Source organism: Psittacula echo, assembly GCF_963264785.1.
Source record: "Psittacula echo genome assembly, chromosome: 3".
In the NCBI taxonomy this organism is placed as follows: Eukaryota; Metazoa; Chordata; class Aves; order Psittaciformes; family Psittacidae; genus Psittacula; species Psittacula echo.
Genome location: NC_137736.1, coordinates 12,257,492 through 12,283,079, shown reverse-complemented (window position 1 = coordinate 12,283,079; position 25,588 = coordinate 12,257,492). Strand labels below are relative to the sequence as shown.

General features: G+C 38.2%; 1 protein-coding gene across 1 annotated transcript; it reads right to left on the bottom strand.

Annotated features, from left to right (window-relative positions):
• Positions 1-1,562: 1,562 nt before the first annotated feature.
• On the bottom strand, positions 1,563-19,752 carry LOC308218480 (lipase member H-A-like; the record flags this gene model as incomplete). The annotated part of the gene is made up of 10 exons (XM_080612656.1): positions 1,563-1,650; positions 5,438-5,611; positions 5,975-6,086; positions 7,234-7,326; positions 8,837-9,004; positions 10,093-10,182; positions 11,629-11,730; positions 14,512-14,620; positions 16,169-16,545; positions 19,704-19,752. The coding sequence occupies 10 exons, from the start codon at positions 19,750-19,752 to the stop codon at positions 1,563-1,565; spliced, it is 1,362 nt and encodes a 453-aa protein (XP_080468782.1).
• Between the last annotated feature and the right edge of the window lie 5,836 nt (positions 19,753-25,588).

Below are 25,588 nucleotides of genomic sequence, written 5' to 3'. Positions count from 1 at the left end.
AGAAAGAAAACAAGCAGAAAACCAGCAGTTTAAAAGACTGAAAAACAAAAAGGGAAGAGAACTAAATCCCACCCCTCCATACACACATATATAAGCAGGCAAAAATGCCTTGTACTGTGTACATCCTAATAACTCCTTCAGAGGAAAGGAACAAAGAACTATATAACAAAATGATAAAGCCAAGTCAGACACCACCAGAGAAAACATATGGCAATGTAATCGTTATTCGTATAGAATAAATAATTCTTTTTTTTTTTAGTAGTAAGTCCATGAGCCAATCTGTCTGCAGTTCTGTTGTTTGTTTTTTTTTTGCTGTGTATAGAGATATAAAAGCATGGACAATGGTCGTTTAAAGCTTTGCACATACTGACCAGCATGGTGGAGCTGCCTCTTGCAACGAAAAGGGGAAGCTGTAACTTGCTTTCCCTTCCTTCGGACGCTATCTTCCATCTTCCTTCTAACACAGGTGTTGACTTCCAATAAAACTTAAATTTCATAGGTTTTGGACATCCCACTCCATTGACATTCAGACAAAATTTGTTAACAGGTTCAACCAAGGATTGCTGCCAAAAGCAGGGGCAGCAGCAGCACAGGAAAGAAAGGAAAAAGAGGACGCGCATTGGATGCATTTACACAAGAAATCCAGGTTAAACACATAAGATGAAAAATACAAGCATCTGTTCTTCAATAAGCAGCATCAGGAAAAGCAATATGGCATTGGAAAACCTTTTTTTTTTAACTGGAGGAGGATATCTTTATGTAGGGCTTATTCTTGTTCACATGCCAGTAGGTGAAAGCTGTCATCAATCTCAACCTGAGCAGCAGCTATAATTTCAGAAGGCCCAAATGGAAATTGAATGAAAATGCATTTATTCAATCTTTAAGTTCATCTTTCAGAATAGACTTTTAGAATTACTTCATATCGGAAACATTGCTGCCCTGTCCATAGCTTTGGTACAAAAAAATCTGAATGGTTGCAATGATACTCATCTACGATAAGCATAAAGCTCATATAATTGATTTAAATAGAAAAATTACATATGTGCTCACAAATATTCTTGTTCCAGTTCTGAGACAGACATTATATAATAAGAAATTGCGAATTCATTTATCCAACCAGCACAGCACAACAAAACTGTTGTGTATTAGATCTGTAGATCACATGTACAGTATATTAAATTCTCTTTGTAGACAGATAATTATGTTTCCATATAAAAGCCATTACAAATAATAAATAATTAAATATATGTATGAATTGACAAATAATGTGCCAGGATCATACGGATAACTCATATGTTAGCTTCACTGCTAACAAATAGGAATAAATAGACCACTGCACATTCTCCACCATGATACCTTTATTCAAATTTCTCAAATACATAGATACCTGAACTTTTAAATTCATTTCACCCTTAGGCACTCAAAGCACATAATGCATATTACCAGGTAGATCCTGAAAATAAATCTAGCTTATCTCATTTCCTTTCTCATTGCAGTCCTTATCCTGAGGACGAATTAAAATGTCACTGATGCAAGAGAAATAAGGTTAGTAGAAGCTCTCTTCATGTAGCCTTCTCTGGGCAAGGGATAGGTTTGAAGGTCAGTTCAGTGTTCTCCATCAGTACAAAATCATATCTGCACAGCTGCAGCCTATGAAAAGTAGAAAAAAAATGTATACAACAGAAGTTAACACTAATATAAAAATATTTATTTCAATATTTGAAATATTGAATCTCCAGTATTTACCAGCTCTCAGAGACAGTACTCAGGACAAGAAGAAATGTCTTCTTGTTTAAGTTTATACCCTGTTTTACATATCTCTGGAGTAGTTTTGCCACACTGAACAACAACCAGGACAATAGCTGGATGGTGCAAAGGGGCATGAGTAAGAAGTATATCACATCAGTCTGAAATATGTAGATGCAATATTTCACCATTAAAGCTATTAATCTGCATTCAAATTAATTCTTCAGAACAATGCTCCAAGAACAGCCCAATTCTTGTTAACACTGGACCTGAATAATTTATTTTGAGTTCCCTAGGTATTGAAGTTTCTCTGCTTTCATTCCACAGTGGAAAGTAGAACACCACATCATGTAACTCATTCAGTTGCAATGACAACACACGTAAGACAGTTTCATGCAAGAGAATAATTTGCCATCTAAACACCTAGAAAACTCGGAACTGCATAATACTACATGAGCACATATAGAGGGAGGCATACACACAGAATCTTACTTTTCAAGGTCAACATAGATGCTCTGCCTTTTAGGGCAGAAGCAGGTCACGGCTCTGCCCTTCATGTGCTACTATAGATGGTGAGAGCTGGTTTGACCAGGCTAATGACTAGCGTACCCTCTGATGGCACAACTAGCAGTGTACTAGCTTGATACTTATTTTATTTAGAATTATCATCTATATTGCTCTGAACACACAATAAGGTTATAGAACATAATTTGCCTCAGACTGGGATGTAGTGTACAGTGAAACAGCTAAAGGACAAAGCCTGAGAAAGAGCATCCTGCCAAACCTTTCTGTTGTTGCCCATTAGTGTGAGATTTCCAACAAGCCAAGTCTCTACCTGCCTGTATGTGAAAGGACTGTCAGATTTCTATATATGAATTTGAAACTTTGTAAGGTCCCTACAGAGCTAAGACTAGATTTTATGACTAAAAAGATCAAGAAAAATTCTGGTATTCTGTATAATGCAAAGCATAGAATTTCATCCAGTCCTTCATCCACAATTTGTTTTGATTTTAATTCAATGGTTTACTATTATATTATTTTTGTACAGGGAGAAAAAACAGACATAAAAAGCACAGAATCTGCTAGCATTTTAATAGTCCTTGTAAAAGACTGTGAAAGAATTAACAGGGCAAATTTCCAGCTATAACAATGTAAGATTATTATATGCATCCATTTCCTGAGTTGACTTTCAACATTTCACAGAACAATATGATGCTGTATTTTAGCACATTTGCAAGAGCGTTTGCAACGCAGCAGCACAATGTGTTAACGTAGCCAGTTCTCCAACAGCAGTTGTCACCTGGGAACAGCTTTGTCTAACCACAGGGGACACAGTACTTAGACAAGCCATAATGATGAATACTTGAAATAAAAACATATGGTTTTTGTCATATTCTGTCTCATTTGAAGTGCAATCCATCTAAGCTTGTGATTACTGGTACCAGGAACACCTTATGGGAGAGTAGTCCTGAGTGAGGAGCAAGTTCTCCAGTTCACTGACAAAGAGCAAAACAAAACAGGTTTTGTTATGTGAGGCTTTTACAGTCCCTTAGCCCATGTGGTTTACCTGCTGTCTACTAAAAAGCAAGGGCATGCCACATTCTCTTGTTCAGTAATTAGTAAGGTCTTCTTTTTTATTACTCCTGTTCTTTTTTTCATTAAAGAAACCCAAAGGTAGCTTTTAGCATTCTCACATTCACATACCATCTGTGTGAATAATGAACCAGCCCAGTAGACAATTGGTCGGTGATATTCCTCAAACTCCCACTGTCCACTATCAACCCAGATCTGGGGAGCCTGAGATTTCTATTCTTTTATTCCTGGACCAGTCCCCTGGATTTACCTACTACTTTATTATGTGGATAATTTAAATATTTTTAATGCAGTTTCTAGGTGATTATCTTGTATTCAAGTAATTGTTGTAATTACATGTAGCTGAATAAGGTAAATATAGGTAGTTATAATTACAATGAGCAATTATGTAATTATATGAACCAATAGTGTTGTAACATCTGCATTTAAATTACCTTCACAAGCTGATTCAAAACGCTATTTTCCATTGCCATCTAAAAGTATCTAATGTGCTTATATGACTGCCATCTGTTCAGGCTCTGTATGAAGGATTTTAATGGTTCCTACTTTAAAGCAAATCAAGTGCAACAACTAACTAACTAGAGGCAGAGTAACAGGAATGGAAGCTCAAAACCATAAGGGCTGCTGACTGAAGATCTTCTGTATTTGCTAGGTCATCAACTGAAAAAGTCCTGAATGTTGACAGGGTTGCATGAAATGTATCTTCTGATTTACCACCATCAGGTTGAGAAAAAAAATTGCAATATGATTTAGAGCTTTTACCATCTCTGATCACCACCTGCTTTTCAATAAAATCATGCCACTTCATCTGATAGCTTGAGACTTATGGTCTTCCACATGTTAATGAGTATTCATTCTGGGGTACTATTTTGATTACCTAGTGTTCTGTTTTTTCCTAAGTCTCTCCCACCTATCTTTCCTCTCTTTTCTAGTAAATACGAAATAGTAGATTAATTTAACAAGGTTTCATAATGTTTGCAAAGGATCATACCCAATTCCTACTAGACTATTATCATATACCAAATCAGAAAGCCATAAATGTTATTTCTCAAGTTACCAAAATATACTGGCTTTAAACTTACTCATATTGTAATATTATTCCCGCTCATTACTTATTTGATAAGTACCACTAATTATCACTACTGGGCTTTATTTTAAATTCTGACTTTGTTGAATCTGCCATTCATATGAAGCAAATAGATGTAACTATTCTAATATAACATACTCTTGCTACTCCTGGATATTTCCTACCTATTCTATCTAATACATTATTTCCACAAGATGCAAACATTAAATGTAATTGGCAGTGCTATGGTACAAATACCTCTGGAGATTTAAAATAGTGAACATAGGATCATAGGAGAGTTAGGGTTGGAAAGGACCTTAAGATCATTCAGTTCCAACCCCCCTGCCATGGGCAGGGACACCTCCCACTGAACCATGTCACCCAAGACCTCATCCAACCTGGCCTTGAACACTTCCAGGGATGGAGCATTCACAACTTCCCTGGGCAACCATTCCAGTGCCAACATATGGCAATACTGCTGAAATATTTAAAACCAGATATAATTAATAAAAGCTTATTAATGACACAATTATAAAAAATGCAGATTATTTCATTTTTAGTGTAGGCAAGCACAAGTTCTGGTCTTCAAAGGTCTTTATCTTCAGCAACAAGACCAAAAACCTATTCCAGGAACACAAGTATCTGAAGTGCTCCATTTCACGTGTGAAAAGCTGTGTATCAAGACATGATTAAGGTCAAAAAAGTTCTTCATAAAATTTATTTTCTGGAACAGAACTTAACTGTGCAGATATAAGTCAGGCTGGTCCTTGTAAACACATTGTGACCAGACAGCAGCAGCAGCCTCCTGTAACAAGCAACATGCGTGACATCTACACGTACAAGGGTGCTGTGCACTAAATGCTAATGAGCAGCTCTTCCGCATAATAAATTTGATCCTAGTAGGATGAGAAGGATAATCATGCATCTAGGAATACGTGATTGAAAAAGTCAATAAAGGGAAATACACATTTCTGAGGAAACATCCTGAGCATTTTAGTTGATACACAATTTGGATATATGACAAACACTTACCTTTCTGGATTATTGAGAGACTTCAGCCTCATCTGGAGAACCCTAAGCTTGTGTTTTGGTCCTATTACAGTCTTCGTAGAAAAGGTCAGGGACATTTTTGATATTTTGTCAAGGTCTCGGTAAAATCCAGTTAGTATTTTGACTCTTTTATATTGCTGAAATGTTGAAGCTTCACTAAAGAAAAATGGTATTTTGAGTCAGGGGTGTGTTAGATGAATAAGATTCTTTGTTACTGAGAATTTATTAAGTTCAAAAATCTTGTGAGATATATCGACTTTGAGCATTCAGAACAAGGACACCTAGAACTGGATTCAAACCATCACCATGCAAGGATCTGTGGTAATTCATAAATGGACCATTTCAGTGTGAGGACCATTGCCTCTGACAGTAAGCTATATCCAGAAAGGAGCTGTGGAAAAGTCTTAACAATCTCATGATACTTTTTGACTTACATCTTAACAAGTTAAAGGTTTAGGAAACTTAGAAAATTAGTCCTATAAAGTGATTAAAAAGATTCAGAGACAAAGCACAACATACCTATTCATCTCTGATTCTACTGTGTTTCCAGCATAGTCAGTTAATTTAACTTTAATGAAACCTCTCCTAATGTTTTTATTCCAGGTAGTAATATCCAGTAAGTAGTTATACACTGTAAAAAGAAATAGGAAATAATAAGATTCAAGGAATGACCTTAACAGGATACTGTTGTTATTATCACCCCGTTAAAAGTATACATTAGTTGATGATAGGAATAGTGACTCTTTACTTCAAAGCGTACTTTTCTGATAGAAGTATGAATAAGAAGACAGACCTATAGGCCTGTGCAGCTTTGAGAGTATGTAGGGGCAAAGTCCAAGCAGACAGGAGCAGGGAAAAACAGTGGTAGCAGGTTTGGGTTGAGCTGAAAGAGCACTGGGGATAGGAGTTGATTTATATAAAATCCATCACATCTTTGTTAGCCTCTCCTTGGCCCTTTGGAAGAAACAGTGATGTAAGCAAGCATGATCATCACTATAAAAAGAGATACTCAGTCCCTGGTCACAAAACTTACCAAGACAACGGAAAAAGCTAATGGGAAAACTTAATTTCACTTGAATTCTCCATAAGCCTATCTCCATACCCCAAATCAAAGAACCTTAAACGTAGCCAATTAGAAGAGTGTGCTAACATTTGCCTGTAATAGTAGAGTCTGCTAATAAAAGAAATTGAAAGAAAATCTAAACTCGACCTCTACATGGATATTTAGATACCTAAACTGATGCAGCTAAAGCCCATGCCATGAGAATTCAGTCCCATAGAGTATAACCCTGAAGCTAAGTTTTCCCTCCACTGTTTTACTTCGAGGAAGAAATGGACTTTTAAAAGTTGGACTAGCTTTAGTTAACTGTGTGGTGCTCTCCTTCTGGGGTGGAACATAGCGGTGTCTCTTTGTTGTTCCCCACCCAGGGCAATCTCCAATTTTTTGCCCTCTGAAAATGGCAGCGATAATCCAGTCTAAGCAGGTTCTCTCAGCCCAGCTTTTTCTCTGTCACTTGATTCTCATTTTCTGGCTTCCTTCTTCCTCTTGGCAGTCTATCCCATAGCTTTTAATGTTTTCATTATTACTTATTCTTCTGCCACAATCATTCTTCTTCTTCCTCCAATCTGCAAACTGACACTTAGCTCATGGTTTATTACACCATTTTACACACCAGCTAACAATAACTTTCTACTCTTAACATGCTTTCACTCTAGATCAGCTAACAAATAACAGCCGTTTCATAAAGAGTTCATTATGCATGTATTCAGTCACTCACTGCAGAATGGGTCTTGGTCCGTGGTATCAAAATAAGCTTTCGTTGGTGAACTGTTTGGGATTAACATTTTTTTCCATCTATCAGCATAATAACCTGAAATCCAAAGTTTCAATATTTATTTTCAGACATTCAGCAAAATTATGATACACAAATAATTGCACAAAAGAACCTCACCCAAAGTGACAGATTTGTCTTTCATTTTCTTAAATATTCTCTGACAAAGTAAATTGAATTGGAAAATAAAGGAATCCCCTGAGTATAATAGGATTTGGTATGCAAGAATTTCATTCTTCTGATATTTTAGTATCACTAAAATTGTCACAACAGTTGGAATCTATTTAGTCTAGAGTACAAACTCAAAAAAATAGTGCTTGTAAACTCCAGCAGAGGCAATAAAAACAAACCCCAAAAAGTACCCCACAGATTTGCAGAGAACAGATAGAGAACAGCTTCACATTAGGTAAAATTTCTTCCTTTCTTTTTTGAATCATTAAAGTAAATATTTTTAAACCCTTTAGTCTATAATTGTGATTATTCTTTAATAAGATGTTAGGTAGTCTGTAAGCCTCCTTACCACATGAATATGATGTAGAAAGAACTTTTGGGTTATACAATTCTATGCTTATTTTCTTTGGGGCTTGATAACAGTCCTTGTTTCTAAAATGGCTGATCCTATTCTCTCCCTCTTAATTTCATTACCTAGACTGAACAATGAGGGCTAGTTCCAGGCTGCAGAGCTGCCACTGCAAGGCAGCAAGCAGGAAAGCTTGCAGTAGAAGAACTAAAAAATAGGTGACATCTGAGTGTTCAAATATTTCTCCCTTTGTAGCTTTGGCATTCATCATAAGTGCATCAGGCATGGCTAATAACCATGCTAGGGTAGTCCTGGAATCTTTCTGTCCTACTATGAAGTCCCATTACAGTTGTGCTTTACCATAAAATAGCATAGAGATCTGTCTGTCTATGCTTTTTCTTCAAACCTGGTCTAACTAGTATAGGTGTACATCCTAATTAAAGGATGTAAAAAACACAAGTTATGTATTTAAAGTTAACTTCTTACTTTAAAAATTAAGTCATAAGAAAACCCTGCCAAATAGGAAGTGCTCACACTATTGTAACTCTCTTCAAACTGTCCTCAGATCCTCTCTAAAAGCAATAAAATCCTAGAAGGCTAGAAACCCTTCCAAATAAAAGCTTGATTCCAAAAGAAGAGCCAGAAAACCCATGAAGGCTCTATAAACATTATTACTCTTCAATAAAGGTGCTCTAGGAATGGTAACACACTGTGAAAGCCTGTAAAAATGACGAACTAGGAAGCAGCAGTTTCTCTGTAGAAAGGAAATACATTGTGAACCCATTTCAGACTGGAAAGTATAATGATCAAGATTAGGAACACTCAGCACCTGTGTCTAATAGAGATAACTATAAAGCAGCCAACGCCATAAACTTTAAACTACTTTAAACAGTATGCAGCTTTGCATGTGATCAGTTTCTACGGATCCCTTAACACGATACTACAGATCTCTGGAGTGGCTCCTGACAGAACTAGATTGTATTTCCTGGAAGCTCTCACCCAGCCTAGAGCGGATTTCACAACGCTTACCCAGTATTGGACAGGACATTGGGTGGAAAGCTTCACAATCGACACATTTTCCTCTCTTGTAATCAAAGTAAGAGTCACAAGGATATGTTATTATGTCACATCTTCTTTTCAAAGAAGATAAGAAGAGAAAGACAGATCTTTGATGGTCACACTTAAAATACTGGAGTCCTTCAGGAAAGAAAAAATGAAATACTCAGAGAATATGCAATAATTTTTTTTCATTAAATAAAAGTTTTTATCAAAGTAATCCCATTTACCTGAGTCATTCTTAGCTAGCCCTGCTTTTATTCTTTTGTTAGTTGACCACCAATTGGATGGTCACACACACAGAGGAAAAAATTGAAGACTATTTTGAATATTACTTGTACAGAGAAAAGTCTAAAGGTTTTGTATTTAAGAAATAGTCTCCCAAATCATATCAGATTTACAGATTTTTTTTTGTTAGAAAACATGAGTCTGGGTTAAAATTTGCCTCGTTGCAGGCTGGTTTGGGGGGTAATAAATTCCTCCCTCTCCTAGCAGAACAAACTGTGAGGACTGTACAGATGAAGATGATCCTGAGTCTTAAGGAATTCTCCCAAACTCACAGACATACAAGTGGAAGCCCTATGCTTTTGCAGCAGCTCTAATTTGTAGGATCACTATGCAGATTAGTGGTGCTGCAGAAGAAACATAGACAGACTTAAATATATGCAAAGAGAGTAAGAAAAACCAACAATGGGCAGCAGCCTTGCTTAAGATTTTGGGAGCTGAAAAAAGCAAAATTCTCCAGCAAAAGATCATGTCATAAAACTGTTTTCATTGTAGAGCCTGCAGGACCCATCAAACCCTAGTTCATCGCTGCCAATGAGGAGGAATCTAGGACACAGTGAAGAGTTGAAAACCTTGCATTCCATGTCATATGCAAGTGATCCTGTCCAAACCACTTGGACACAAACATCTTCCCCCATGCCTAGTCATATATAAACATAGAATAATAATGATCACTATATGCTAATTGTATATATATAAAATAATATAATTTTATCATGCCAATAATAATGATATGGTAGAATATGTATGCTCATAGGAAAATACAAAAAAAAGATGTCAAATGTATTTGTTATTTTTCATTTGCTGAGTGGGGGTGGAAAACAAAGAATACAATGGCCTCAGCTCCCATACTAATGAATACATGCAGTGTCCATTGAATTCAGTTTAACTTCTTTTGATTTGATCTCAGTCTTTTCTCATTAATTGAACACATTCATATTTACCGCTGAATACTGTTTGTGGACAACCAGGCTGATCCATTCCTCCATTTGGATAGAAATCAATGGTTCCTAAAGGTTTCTTGAAACCTAGTGCTAAAGTAAAAACATCAGGAATCAAAATCATAAGCAGAACTACCCAGCCAATTATTTATCATTACATTCTTTAGAAAATAGCATGGAGGTCTTAAAGGAAAATTTTGCAATTATACTGCTCTTTTGTTCTGTAAATGGAAGCCATGTTATGAGTTGAAATAATAAAACCCACAAAAAAAAAATTTCTTTCCTGTTTAGAGAAAATTACACACATGTGAAATGCGGTACATAAATGAATAAAAATTTGTGTTAAGATTCCTACTGCCACAAAAGAAAAAGGAAAAAATAGAAGCAACTATTCAGTGCTGTATCAGACATTATTTGCACAAAGAAAACGATGAAATTCATGTTCTCTCCAGCAAAAAAAAATTCTTTTTTAATGTAATTTTTGTTACAGTAAGACCTTCCATTTTTTTGTATACAACATTGGATTCTGAGCTACACTAATATAAGCAATATATCAGAACAGAAAAATCTGTATCTGTTATATGAAAGATGATGAGTAGCTTTAGCTCAATCTTACCTGTCTTCCTTTTTACCACAACTTATCTTTCTTCACATAATATGAACATTAAAAACCAGGTTTTTTGAAGATCCATATACAAATTTGTATAGTAAAAAGCTTAATTTTCAACATTATGAAAGAAACTGGTGTGAAACTACACAAATACTGCGATGAGAGTGGTAGGTGTGAAAGGTTTATTTATAATTCTGAGGGAAACATTAAACCAGATTATTGCATGGATGAGCATTTACAATATTCTTTGTTTAACCATACAATAATGTGTTTTACAACTTTAAGCACTGGATCTGTAGTGTACTAACATGATACAGCTGAGATGGGTTGCCTCAGAAAGGACTAATTCAGTGATAATCACATGCTTACAACTGCTATGTTCATACACACTTAGCACAGCAAAAGAACGTTAATGCAGAACTATTTTGAAAGTGGCAGTATCATAAATCAATGCTATAGGCATGCTTTACTCAATGTGCGGACTTGTTCTTTTCATATTCAGAAGGAATATACTATAACAAACGACATAAAGGACTGGTGTTATTGCTACTTTAGCATTACATTAAATAGACTCATGACTATCTGGTTATTTACATATGCCTTCAGTTAGCTGTTGGACATGACAGTTATTTCAATATTTTCAGGTTCAGTCATCAAGCTTCACTTACTCAATAACCTAGCTACTTATGCGAGAACTGAACAAAACAACTCATCACTGCTTAAGTTACTAGCAAAGCTGAGTTTCAATTTCTTTTGATGAATAGACATAATAAAATACAGTATGATTTCAAAAGTATAGACATTGTTAGAAAGCAACAGCACAGCAATCTACCTGGTAACACAAAATACGTTACTGAAATATCCTTTCTCTTTTGCTTTCTTGCCTTTCCTCAAGTTGAAATAGGAAAGCTATTACCATTAGTCATTACCATCAGTATCTGAATGGATTACATCAACAAACTGTGCATCAGTTCGATCCAGTCTCCCTTCTGGTGGTTCACGAGTGAACAAAGGGCCCGCTGGATCAAGACCTAAATAAAAATAACACTAGCATTACAAATCCTGGGGTTTGGTTCTACAGATATATACAAGACCAACATTCTGTGATTCTATTTAAGCACTATTCATCAATGACTCTTCACATTCCTGGGATAATAATAAAAATAAAACCCATTACAGTTCTTCTCAAGTTTCCATTCTTCAACTTGCCAAGCAAAGGGAGGGTTCCTACAACAAGACTGATCAACCCACCTCTTTGAATTTCTCTCTCTCCATAATTCGTTGTGCTTATCTCCCACTTCGCCAGATGAAGATAAGCCAACAGCATCAGGGATCAAATCCTGAGAAATATAAACACTGCGAATTCTCATTCATTTTATGGATAGGGAATTATTGTTGTGCAGCCCTGAAGCCTGGTAAATTTCAAGACGGTAATTTCTGTCCTTCACTGAAAAGTGAAATTTTTAGCTGAGGTTTTCTCTACTCCTATTTTCTTGACAACAAAAGCACAGACAAAGTGAGGAAAAGTAAAAGCAGCAAACATGGAAAATGAAACTGTCAAGGCAAAACATATTCTACACTTCAATGACTCCTACTTACATTCTCACTGACTAAAGGACAGGGACATTGCACGACCTTAGATTATCTAAATTTATATTATGATCTAACTGCCAGGTGTGCTTTAAGACCTAGTCTAGGAAGGTTCTCTCTCAAAAGCAAGATAACCAAGTCCCAAACTACCACAGAGGATCATGAAATGCCAGCAATTTGCATTCATAGTACTCCAGGTGACAAAGGTCATTGGCTTAGTCCACTAATAGTTTTATACTTTCAAAACCTCCAAACAGTGAGGAAGAAAATAACTTTTTCTTTTATCTTTTTTTAAATTTTATTTTTTCCAACATTTCCAATAGTTTGGGCCACCAGCTCAACTTGTTTGAAAGTATCAGAACAGTCTTATAGGAGGTTATAATCCTTGTGTGTTCAGACTATTCAATCTTTGCCTTTATTTATCCACATCTGTAATTATAAGAAGGCGGTTGAAATATCTCATATAATTCCATTTACCAGTGAGCATCTGAGTTCAGAAATTACACGGTTCTACTTATTGTGCAGAGAAGACACAGACCTGCTAGCCTAGCATTGTAGTCAAGTCTGCCCTCAACCAGTGATGCAAACAAACTCTAGGGAATTGTGTAAAGCATACTTGAGTACTCTTAACCAAAGGAATATAGCTAGAGCCTGTCACACTCAGAAAATGCCCTAATTTTCAGATTACTGTACAAAGAGATGTGGATTCTCTAATGCCCTTTGTTAAGGCTTGCTTCTGGCTCTTCTTACATTTTTGGAAACAAATTACTTAAGTAATCTGAAGAAAGGGTCTGGAGCTATAAATCTCAAGGAGACGTAACTGCCTCCTTTCAGCCTGAAAACAGCTGCTCTCTTAAATCCTAAATACTATCAGGCTCCAACAGTCTCTTCTCCCCTTAGCATCTTTTTTGAGAGTCAGCGTAGTCAGTTTCCCTCTCAATACACTAGCTGCAGTGCCTTCTGCTCTTTCACCACAAGAAGTATTTGGAGCCTCAAGTGCACTCGAGTCTGCACTATGGCTTCTGCCCTAGGAATCAGGACCTGAAAGTTAAACATAAACTTCGTGCAGTCCCAAAAGATGTAGCCACACTGAGGGTATTCCAGTGTTCACTCTATGCACCTGTGCTGGTTCTGGCTGGAGTAGTTAATTTTCTCCATAGTAGCTAATATGTGGCTGTGTTCTGGATTGTGCTGAGAACAGTGTTGATAACACAGGAATGTTTTAGGTACTGCTGAGCAGTGCTTGCACAGAGCCAAGCCCTTTTCTGCTCCTCACTCCACTAGCGAGTAGCCTGGGGGTGCACAAGGAGTTGGGGGGGGACTTGGCCAGGGCAGCTGACCCCCACTGACCAAAGAGATGTGCTAGACTATATGGTGTCATGCTCAGCATATAGAGCTGGGGGAAGAAGGAAAAACCAGGGAGACTTTCGGAATGATGGCATTTGTCTTCACAAGTTACTGTTACGTATGATGGAGCCCTGCTGTCATGGAGGTGGCTGAACACACCTGTCATGGGAAGTGGTGAATGAGCTCCTTGTTTTGTTTTGCTTGCGCACACATCTTTTGCTTTACCTATTAAACTGTTTTTATCTCAACCCATGGGTTTTCTCACTTTTTCTCTTCTGGTTCTCTTCCCTGTCCCACTGTGAGGGAAATGAGCGAGTGGCTGGCTGGGGTTTGGTTGCTGGCTGGAGTTAAACCACAACAGCACCAATCCTGCAGATGGCAATGCTGATCATGCAACAAGTATGAGGTAATATTTGTAGTGTCCATTCACAGGTTTCACACCTTATCTTAGCTCCCCATACAAGATAGCTCAGCGTACTGAAGCCTATACTATATTCAGATACTTCAAACTGAAACTAAATCCTAGTGCCTGATTCCTGTGGTCTGACCAAGAGCTCTTGAACTTCCTTTCAGAGGGACCTGACTTGCTCGGTCAACTAGATATATCATTTAACTTAACTGGTATTTGGATGTAGCACTCAATTTTCATTTGAGAGACTAGAGGTAAACAGGCTGTAAAATTTCAGCTGCAATTTATGTTCTGAAGGCAGACTTCCTCAATTTTCTGAACTTGTTTCAGGAATACATTTTTACTCACATATATAACTAAATAATTCTCATTTGTTGATATTTTAGTGCTAGCATCTACGTGATTTGCAGCTACGACAATGATACAAGGTACATTAGAATACATATATCTGGATTAAAAGCCTTACCTGTAATCCTGCCAAGCTTGCCATTGTACTTCTGGCCAACAAAACCAGCTATATGAGCCCCAAGACTAACTCCAATCATATACATAGAGTAAAGAGAAGCTCCATCCACCTATTAGGGAAAAACAATCAATCACCAAACAAAGCCATAGCCACACAAAGTTAATGAACAGACATCAGTAGACCGATTTAGTTTTCACTTTCTGTCAGTACTCGAAGTTATTTCTCTAACTTTAGAAACAAATGAAAATTACAAAGTTCTTGTCAATTTGCCATTCTGTACTAATTAAACAGTTTAACAATTATGAAATTCTTTGACTAGAAACATGTAAAAAGGAAGCTTGAGTCACATTTCTTCCAAAATATCACCCTAGTTAGAAGGGGAGCAGGGAAGGGAAGGGGAAGAGATTTACCAGATACAAGAAAGCTGAACCAAAACTATGAATTAGAAAAAAAAAGTAATGAACTATCTTCCTCTGCCTTATCCTCCCAATAAAATAGATTAAACCCATAATACCATCAACAAAGACTTATGGCACAGAACTGCAGAATAATGGTGCGAAATGCACACCTGTAGGAATGCCTTCGGATGCCCATTCTACAAAGCAGGCAGTACTTAGCAAACAAAACAGAACAAAACCAAAACTACTGAAGAGCTCTGAAACACTGTCAGCAGACAGTTGGAATCTCTGCAAAGTGACGGGATGTTATGTGGGATTTGGTACCTTAATGTGTCTCAGAATGAATTAACAAAGGCCTCAAGACAGCTTGCAAGTATGCAAGTGATAGCTGTGGGACACAATATACCCCACGAAAACCACTTTGATTACTTGCACAACTGCTAAATATACTTTTTCAACCCACCCTGGGTTGGAGACTATTCTTATAGTCCTATTTTATTTTTCTATTCTTTAACAATAAATTTATATGTTACAGCTTGTTACCACTATATCTAGTCCCAGAGGACAGATTCTGATAGACTTTCTCTTCTTTCACCCCAGCCTTTCTCAAAACTGTTTTTTTTAACCTCAAATTCCTCATGAATGTTTTCCTACTACACAGCATTCAAAATTTCTGAGAATGGCTGTGAAAAGAAGTAGTAAGAAGAGAAGAAAAATCAAGTGATAAATCTAACAATTACATAAATGAGTTTTGTTCATTTGATTAAGCAATGAATCCAAAGCCCAGTTAAGACCACTGGCATCAACAATTGTTTCAGCAACACCCTTTAGAATCAAAAAGTTTATACTATTTGAGAATAAATATTTATATGTCAGTGATTTCTTTTTCATTTAAAATCTTTAATTGTAGTAGTTTAATGGTAAAAAAAACAATGCTTTTGTAAAATTTTAATGCTGCATACTATGTGGACATCTCTCACTTCACCTCCTCACTGGTACATTCGCTCTTTCCAGGAGACCTAAAACTTCCAGCTTGACTAAAGAAATCGGAGGCATTCTTCAGTGAAAGGGAAATAAGAACTCAGCTGAAGTTAAAGATATGCAGTAATAACTACATGCAAATTTAGTAAATACTTTGGTAAAGAAATGTCATTTGATATTGCTCACTGGGCTTCTCTTTAGAGATATTTTAAATATCCATTCCCAGCCAAACTCTGCTATATAAAGTTACTCAGAGCAAATGCAACTCTCTACCTTACCAGCATCTGGTCAACATAGTTCTTCAGTATTTCTGCAACTTTTCTGCAGTTGTCAACAGCAGATACGTAGTTCACAGTTGTAGCACCACGATTCCAATCAACTATAATAAGATTAATATCCTCTGAAGACAGTAAAAGCTCCTTTATATCACCTAGCCATGCTGGTGGAGATCCTGTTGGTCTGTAGCCATGAATAACGAAGACAATTTTCTTGGAGGTATTAAGGTACTCAGATGCAGCAACATCATGTTCAATGAGCCTCTCAGAACAATTTGGGTTTTCCCTTGTGTACAGCAGTAACTGGACTTGGAGTTCTGTTCCAGATAGAGCATTGCCTATATTAAGATCTGTGAATTCAGGACATTTTTTCTCGTCATCTGAAAAAGACAAAAATGTTGGACAGTCATTTGATGGATTAGACCACCTGAAATAGCACCTGAAATACCACCTCTTCACTTTTTCTTCCACATTTTTGCACTAAAACTGAAGAGCTTCCTTTTTCTTCACTCTAGACCTTTGGAATATGGTGCCAGAATGTGCACTGAACAGCACGCAGTTTAACTACTGACTCTGCAAATACCACTATGCTTCTCTGAACCCTTCTAATACAAAATCAACCTTTGTAATTGTTCCTGAACAGCATTTTCTCTATAATTAATATGAACTAATAGTCAGTGTTGATAAGATCCTTTGCTTAAACCCACCAAATATAGGTTCTCAGAACTTTTCCACAACTAGCGTGCGTTGTTTGGACAGGAAAACCGTTGTGGTCATTTCTTCTTCTTTCGGCCAGGGTAGCAAAGTTGCCAATCCTTAGTCTCACTGTTTGATCTAGCAGTAAGAAACAGCTGCCTGACAGAATAGGGATGACCCAGACCCCTTCCTTAATTATGGATCATTTTAAGGACACTGTTGCCAAGAAACAAAGAAAGAAGATGAAAAAATAGTATCCTGTTCTGAGTTTGAATAAATAAGAATCTGTACGGTCAATGTACATACTGGCACAAGAAAACCATGGTATTTGACATTACTGTGATGGTGATGAGGCACTGGAACGGGTTGCCCAAAGAAATGGTAAATGCTCCATCCCTGGCAGTGTTCAAGGCCAGGTTGGACAGAGCCTTGGGCAACATGGTCTAGTGTGAGGTGTCCCTGCCCGTGACAGGGGGTTGGAACTGGATGATCTTAAGGTCCTTTCCAACCTAAAGTATTCTATGATTCTATGATTTCTGTACTTGGGTAGCTACGGTATACAAAGTTAGGCTACAGACCAGTCAGGACCAGCAACAGAAAGGTGTTTTTCAAAAGAGGCTGAAAAGACTGTACTTATCAAGGTCAAAAGTTAACCCTTTAAAAAGTAACCTTTGGCTGCTGAGGTCACATTGTGTGAATAAGCCATTTCAGGATTCTAGGCACTACACTGAAGCCTGTCACAGCTCTTCTGCATGGCCCATTCACCTTCACTATGGTGCCAGCTGGTTTATGTCCAAAGAAATATAGGCCCATCTCTTAACTTCTTGGCTATGCTACTTTGGGCAAGGCTTTTGTCTGATATGTGATGACACTTTCCTCAGTTCTTCTGTCATTAACAACTTTGTAAAACAAGTCAACTTCTAGAAAGCAAAAGTAGAAATAGTACCTACTCAGTTCCTTAAAAAATAATTTTAAAATAAACTGAATTCCTCAGAATTTTTGAGGTCAAGGAGAGGCAGATGTAGCTCTTCTCCTTCTCCCAGCAAGCAGCAAGCAGGAAGAAATGAAGCCACAACATTTGCACATCTGAGACAGCCAGCGAGCCCTCATCAGTTGATAAAGCTGTGAAAGGCAAGCGTGTGTGTGTAGGTTACAAAGTATCTGAAAAATGTTTTTGATACCATAAAGCAAATCTAATCAAAGCTATAAAAAACAAAACAATGTGAATTACAGCACCTAACATGCAGTAAAGACACTAGAAACGCTAATTCACTCAGGGAACTAGACTAATCACCTCATATATGGCCAAACCATATATGTCAAATGACTAGACCGGTTACCTCTGGACTGGACATCACAAAAAATAATGGATATTTGCAACCAGAGGAAGGTTGAAGTTACAGAGTATTAGAAAAAGCCTGAAACATTCTGTCTCAAACCAACTGGGCAGAAGTTTCATGCCTTATTTTCATCACAATAGCTGCAATTGCCTTGAATTTAACAAAAATAATAAAAAACCTGGCAAAATATCATACATATGACATGATACTGAGGTATTAATAGAATGTATCACATTTAATTTCTAGGTTTCGTATAATGACATACAGTGATAAAACTAGAATATAAATTCTATTACACAAATGTTGTATACATAGCTGAAATAAAAATCAGCTACTTGACAGATGATCTTAAGATCATTTCCAACCCTAACTATTCTGATTCTATGATTCCATTTTCGCTATTCAGATTCAAAGCTACAACATGAAACTCATTTTTGCTTAATATTCTTCTTAAATCCAAGTTTAATCACTGATCCATACAATTCACTCCTACATATCTAACATACAAAAGAGTTATGCTAAGATAATGTTGAACATATCCATTTAAATGTTTTGAATTCTTATCATTTGATTGGTAGAAAGAAGAATGAATTCTTCTAAAGGCAGTGCAATGACAGTGACACAGAACAGTTTTGTCCATGGAACTGAGAAATCTATTACAAGGAAATAATTTAACTGACGAAACCTATTTATTAGCTGGCAAACATCAAAGGGTAACAACTCATTTACTTATGACTGTGAAATGACAGCAGTTATTCTGTGAAAGTAAATAGACAAAGAAAAGATGATGTCTTTACTGTGGAATTAGGTAAGTACTGTAAATAGATTTCTAGATTTAATACGTTGCATAGTTTAGTAAGGATTCACTAAGGGGAGGTTTTTCAAACTCCTGTTTCTGATTGATTACTGTAAGGAATATCCCAACTGCCCTTTGCGCACACTTGTGGGAGAACTCACATACACTTTTCAGCACAATCAGAACATATAGACAGGCATTGGGCTGTCACATGTGCAGTTTAACTCAACTTATATGCAATTTTAACTTTCCTGTGTATGTTTATTGTATGTATCTTCAGTGGTTGAAAAGGGAAAAATCTTAAGTGTACACTGACTTCCTTGTAACTGAATTTTACTATTTAAAGCATAAGACATAGCTTGAATACCTGTCAACCTATCAAATCAGCAGTAAACAATAAGATTATGCTACTATGTTAAAACTATTTCACAATTACCTCTTTACTTTGTACAAAGTGCACATACCTGAGTGTGTCTGGGTGCAAAGTACAGCCAGAGATAAAGTATCAGGCTTTGTTCTATTTATTTTAAAATGAAAACCTACATCTCAGTTTCAAAGTGATTAAATTCTCTTTACTGTCTGCTCCATGAGACATAATTCACAAGGTATAAATATTTTGGCCAACTTAAATGAAGAAATATTCCTTTTCTTAATGCTTGAATAAAGGCAAAGAATATATCACAAAGAATAAGCTAATGGTTCTTACCTGATTTCACCCAGGATATCAAATAGATGAAGAAACACAATTTCAGCATGCGGAAATGGAGAAAAGTGATAGGTAAAATCCACAGACAAGTGACAAACTGCATGTTTCCTTCTAGCATGATAGATTTCTAACCTAACTGAATGCCACTAATGAAGTAAGTGACATGCAGAGTAGGAAGGAGAAATCAAAGCTGTATACAACCTTCTGCAATTCATGACTCCTCCTATTGAATGACTTCAGTAGAGTGGTTTCTGTTCTTTAAGTGTTGGAACTGGTTTTTAATCTATTTCCCTCTCTGCTTATCAGTAGATTCACACGTAAGCAATTATATATTACTGATAACACTGTTACACATTGGAATTCAGGAAGCAGAATAACTAGAGGTACATCATCTTACAGACCCACCATGTGTCTTATTTTAAGTGTCACTCAATTGCAATTAGAGGCACTGAGATGGGCAAAAGAAACTCGAAACAAAAAGTCATTCTGGTGACAGGATTTTTCTGTAAGAACTTGAAAATAATTCTGAGAAGTGTATCTCTATGGATTATTCTTGCACAAAGTTATCTTCCAAGCTTTTTCCAAGGCGCCATTCTCTAGGCTAAATCCAGAGGTCTGTGGCATGCTTATATGGGAGAAAGATGTAGCTTAGAGTCCCACAAACCTCACGCAAACCCTGACTTGCTGGTTGTTTTGGGTATGTCACTTCATTCATTCCTTCCGTGTTCCCAACTACAAAATTGATGCAGAAACATTGATTTTTGTGAAACTCATTTATTTACAAACCAGTTCAATGGGTAAATACAAGAGGGAAAACTTCAGTTTCTTGGAGTTCATAATGAAGCAAAGAGGCAGATAAACTCTGCATTATTCAAGTGAGAAGTCTGGATGCCCTGTTTGCCTATATCTTGCCCCCAATTATTTCCACTGCAGGAGTAAGAAAAACATACCATAACCACTCAAATGTGAAGCAGACACATGCCAGAAATGCTTTTTGTAGTGTATCCTTCCCAGTGCTTCTAAGCATAAGGTCTAGGTCTCCCTCTTTTCCTACCACAACAATTGGTGTTGTGTGTTTCATTACTTTTAAGTGATTGGTCTCTTCAGCTGGCTTTATACTTTATTCTGAGCAGCTCAACACAGCTGTGCTACACAAGATTCTGCAGCATATGGGAGGTCTCTTCAAAGGCTTTTCCACTTTCAGTGCAGCTACAAGAAGATGCAGTACATCTACTCATATTAAAATCAACTCGGCTTACCTAACCAGTGAGCTTTTACTATGTTTTTGCTTCCATTTTTCAAATTTGTCACCCTATTCTGACTAAAGTTCACTAAGGCAGCTCTCATGATTCCTTTGCATTCCCTCTTCACCTCAAATCTTTGACACTTTGTCCAACTGTTATAAAAGCACAGCCTTTGTTACATAGAATAGGTAATGGTACAGTCAATTTGACTCTTGCCTTCCAACTTTTCAATGCAGATTATTGTTACAAAAAAAACTAAGTAAGTGCACTCAAGCAACCACCAGTTAGGCAGCCTCAGCATGCAACCAGTATGCAGTACTCATTCATATATAAGTTAAAGCATGGAGAACTCAACACCAGTAAAATCAAACTGTTAATAGCCCCAGTAAAACACCTACCACACTTATCCAAGACCAATCACCTGATCTTGGAAGAAAATCTTACATATGTGCCTCCATATATACATAATGCCACTAGTTGTGAATAAATTGTTAATGCTTGCTCATTTCCACATGACTTGGGAAAAGAATCATAGAATAGTTAGGGTTGGAAAGGACCTTGAGATCATCTAGTTCCAACCCCCCTGCCATGGGCAGGGACACCCCACACTAAACCATGTCACCCAAGGCCTCATCCAACCTGGCCTTGAACAGCTCCCTCTTGAACTGAAAACCAGTAAGTCCAGCTCAGATGTATGTAATGTACAGTGCCACTCATATATGACCTGTGAGACAGTTTTAAAACACTCAGAAATCAGTGTCAGGAAAGGACTCCCTTACTAAATCAACACTCAGAAAGTTTTTTTGCAGTGTCAATCAGGATCTTGAACTAGTGCCTGTTGGACTCTGTTGTATGGCAAGGGGACTTACAGTGGCACTTACGCCAGTTGGAAATTCACAGATTCCAACTACTGTTACCATTTATATTGTAATTTCTACTGACATACCACTGTCAGGTAAATCCTTCAAGGTGACTCTGAGTAGCAGGCGCACTGTCACAAACAGATGTGAGACACTCAAAGTTCAGCAACTGCTCATTCCACTTGGGTACATATTACTATGGCCACGGCCTTTCTTATAAGGATACACTTCTTCTCACACCACAATTCAGAGGTACCTGCTCTGAAAGTGCCTTACACTTTCAGTGAAGGATGCTGGCATTGCCTCTTCAGGACTTAGCTTGTTCCCCCCCCCAGTGCTCAGGACTGTTGGAGTAGTACCTCTTGAATGAACCCTGATGCTTTCGGTGGAGCCCACAGTCTGCCAGGTATTAAAAACCCCTCAAGGCTGGCCACATATTCAAGTAGAAAAAAGATACATTAAACAACTGAAAACTAAATAAAATAAATTAAAAAAATGTAAAAACTTAATTTTATTACAAGATTATGATGATTTATAGGTAACAGAATGGCACTTTTACAAGTTTACCCTCGAAAGTTTCTGATACATTAACAGCTGAAACCATTACAACGTGGTTTTCAAGATTAAGATTGAATTCTTACACAAGCCGTGATATCCGGATCTGCGGTTACGTGTATTTCCCCTTCTAATCTTCTCCCTACCCCTGAGGGTTTCGTAATCTTGGAAAATCCCACTCTCATAACAACTCTCATTTCTCTCACGACTCAAGTCACTTCTCCAGAAAAATTCTTCTCTACCCGCTAGCTTAAGAGTGCTGCTCCCTTTCAGGAAAGATGAAATCATGGAATCCTAAAATCATAAAATGGTCAGGGTTGGAAAGGACCTTAACCCCTGCCATGAATCACACCCGGATTTTGCAATGCAGTGTGTTTAACTATGAAAAAAAAAAGATGTCTAAAGACTGTAAAGGGAAAAAGCCTGACTGGGTAGAAGAAATGTAAGGCTCATTATGTATTCTACAGTGAGACTTGTTAATTCCTGTAAATTGGTAATCTTTTTCTAAATAGACTTGATTAGTCAGTAATTAAATCTCCATTAGAGAGTACTGGGCACAGAGGCATAGCACACCATAGAATCATAGAATTATAGAATGGTTTGAGTTGGAAAGGACCTTAAGATCACCTAGTTCTAACTGGATGCCTCACACACTAGACCATGTAACCCAAGGCTCTGTCCACCCCGGCCTTGAACACTGCCAGGGATGGTGCAGCCACAGCTTCTCTGGGCAACCTGTGCCAGTGCCTCAGCACCCTCATAGTAAAGAATTTCCAATATTTAATCTAAATCTATCCTCTTTCAATTTAAAGCCATTTCCCCTTATCCTATCCCTACTTGCCCTTGTAAAAAGTCTCTCTCCAGATTTCTAGGCCCCCTTTAGGCACTGGAAGGCTCACCTAAGGCCTCCGTGGAGCCTTCTCTTCTCCAGGCTGACCAGCTCCCACAGCCCATCATATTCCAGTTCTTTTTAAACACTGAGAAATATTCTGACACTTCACATATTTTGTTCGCTATCACAATGCTTTATCATACTGATGACTAAAACACTTGAAGGCTTTAAAAGCTCTCAAAGCAGGATCTGTCACTCGGCCCCACTCCCACAGTTGCCATACCCAGCCAAAGTAGTTGGCATCCAGGGGTGGCAAGAGGAGCTGAGGGTGTCGCAGCACTTTGCCGTGCGGTGATGGTGGTTCTTCACTGCTTGCTTGCTGTTCCACCCAGGTGAGAAGGAAATATCCAATGGGCACACATGGCACACACACTTCTTCCCAAGGTCACGTTTCTGCACAATACACATGCTTCCACTGGTAGAGCTGACAATAATAATTATAGAATCATAGAGTAGTTTGAGCTCTGAAGGTCCCTTCCAACCCATCTAGTCCAACCCTCCTGCAATGAGCAGGGACATCTTCAACTAGATCAGGTTGCCCAACATCACATACAGCCTGGCCTGGGTTGCCTCCAGGGATGGAGCATCCTCCCTGACAATCTGTGCCAGTGTCTCACCACCCTCATCATAAAGATTTTTTTCCTCACATTCAGCCTGAATCTCTCATTTTTTAATTTAAAACCCTCTTCCTGTCACAACAGGCCCTGATAAAAAGTTTATCACCATCTTTCCTATAGGCCCATTTTAAGAACTGGAAGGCCACAATAAGATTTCCCTGGAGTCATCTCCAGGCTGAACAACCCCAACTCAGCCTCTTCTTCTAGGAGAGGTGCTCCATCCAGATCCCTCTGGTCAGCACAGAATACCCAAAATGAAAAACAATGAAATGAGCATCTTAATACGCTGACATTCCCCAAAGAATAACAGCACTAGCAAGCACCGGCCCTGTCTGGCACCAACCCACTGCCTGCATAGCACCACCTAAAAACACTATTAAATACAACATAGGCCTTGCCACAGCTATGATGAGGCCTCCGGCACGACCTACACTCGCCTTAAATGACAAGGCTCATGAACTTGGAACCCATGCTTGCCACAAAAATCAGAGCACTGTGTATGGGAACTGGCCAGTGCTGCAAAATAGGCAGTCCCTTGAAAAAGAATCAAGGTTTTAGATCATCCATATGCCATGCTGTGGTCTGGATCATTAGCAAATATGATGTGCATAGATAGCTCATCTCTGTCCTCAATGCATCCAAATCCTCCTGGCACAGTTAGCTAGGAACTGTTCTCTGGGTGGCCAAGTTGACAGTAGTGCTCAGAGGTCAGCAGACAGTCTGACAGGTCTGTTTGCTCTCTCATCAAGCACTGGCAACAGAACAGCACCAGGTTACTGCTTAAGGAAAAACAGTGTTCACTTGTGTGCTTCCTGTGATGGATGATTCATAATCAGTGCCACAGCTCTGCATGTGGAAACGGTCTTGTCCTGAAAAAAACCCCTGCTCTAGGCTTTGGTTACCTAGGCCTCACTGCCAGCAGCCAAGACACCCCTACAGAGACCTCACAGCAGAAGGACATTGTGGGGAATAACCCCCTGAAGCGCACAGTGAAACTCCCAGGTAAGTTTCCATATGCTTAGTTTAAGTTCCTTTCCTGTAGCTGGTGGAGTGCTGTGTTTTGGCTTTAGTCTGAGAACAATGCTGATAACACACCGATGTTTTAGTTCTTGCTCAGTAGCACTTACCCTGATTGAGGACTTCTCATTGCTCAGTCTCATTCATGATTGAGGACTGTCTCATGCTCTGCCAGTGAGGAGGGGCACAAGAAGCCAGGAGGAAGCAGAGCCAGGAAACCTGACCCAAACTAGCCAAAGGGGTATTCCATACCACAGCATGTCATGCCCAGTATAGAAACTGGGGGGAGTCTCCCAGAAGGGACCAATAGCTCCTGGGGTTGGGCTGGGTATCGGTTGGCGGGTGGTGAGCAGCTGTATCATGCGTCACTTGTGCTTTCTGAGCTTTCATTTCTTCTCTTGTTGCTTCCTCTTATTATTATTACTGCTGGTATTATTTCTATTACCACTATATTTTACTTTATTTCAGTTATTAAACTGTTCTTAATCAGAGGGGTTTACAACATTTAGATGCTCCCCCCCTGCCCCCGCAGTGAGGGGAGAAAAAGGTGTGGGGTAAGTGAGTGACTGCGTGGTGCTGAGTAAACGGCTGGGGTTAAACCACAACAGCCCTGGAAAGGGCTTCCCTTTGGATTTGTTTCAGTCGGTGGAAGAGAGCAGTGGACAGAATCAGTCTTTTTGTCTCCTTTGGCTCTCTTCTG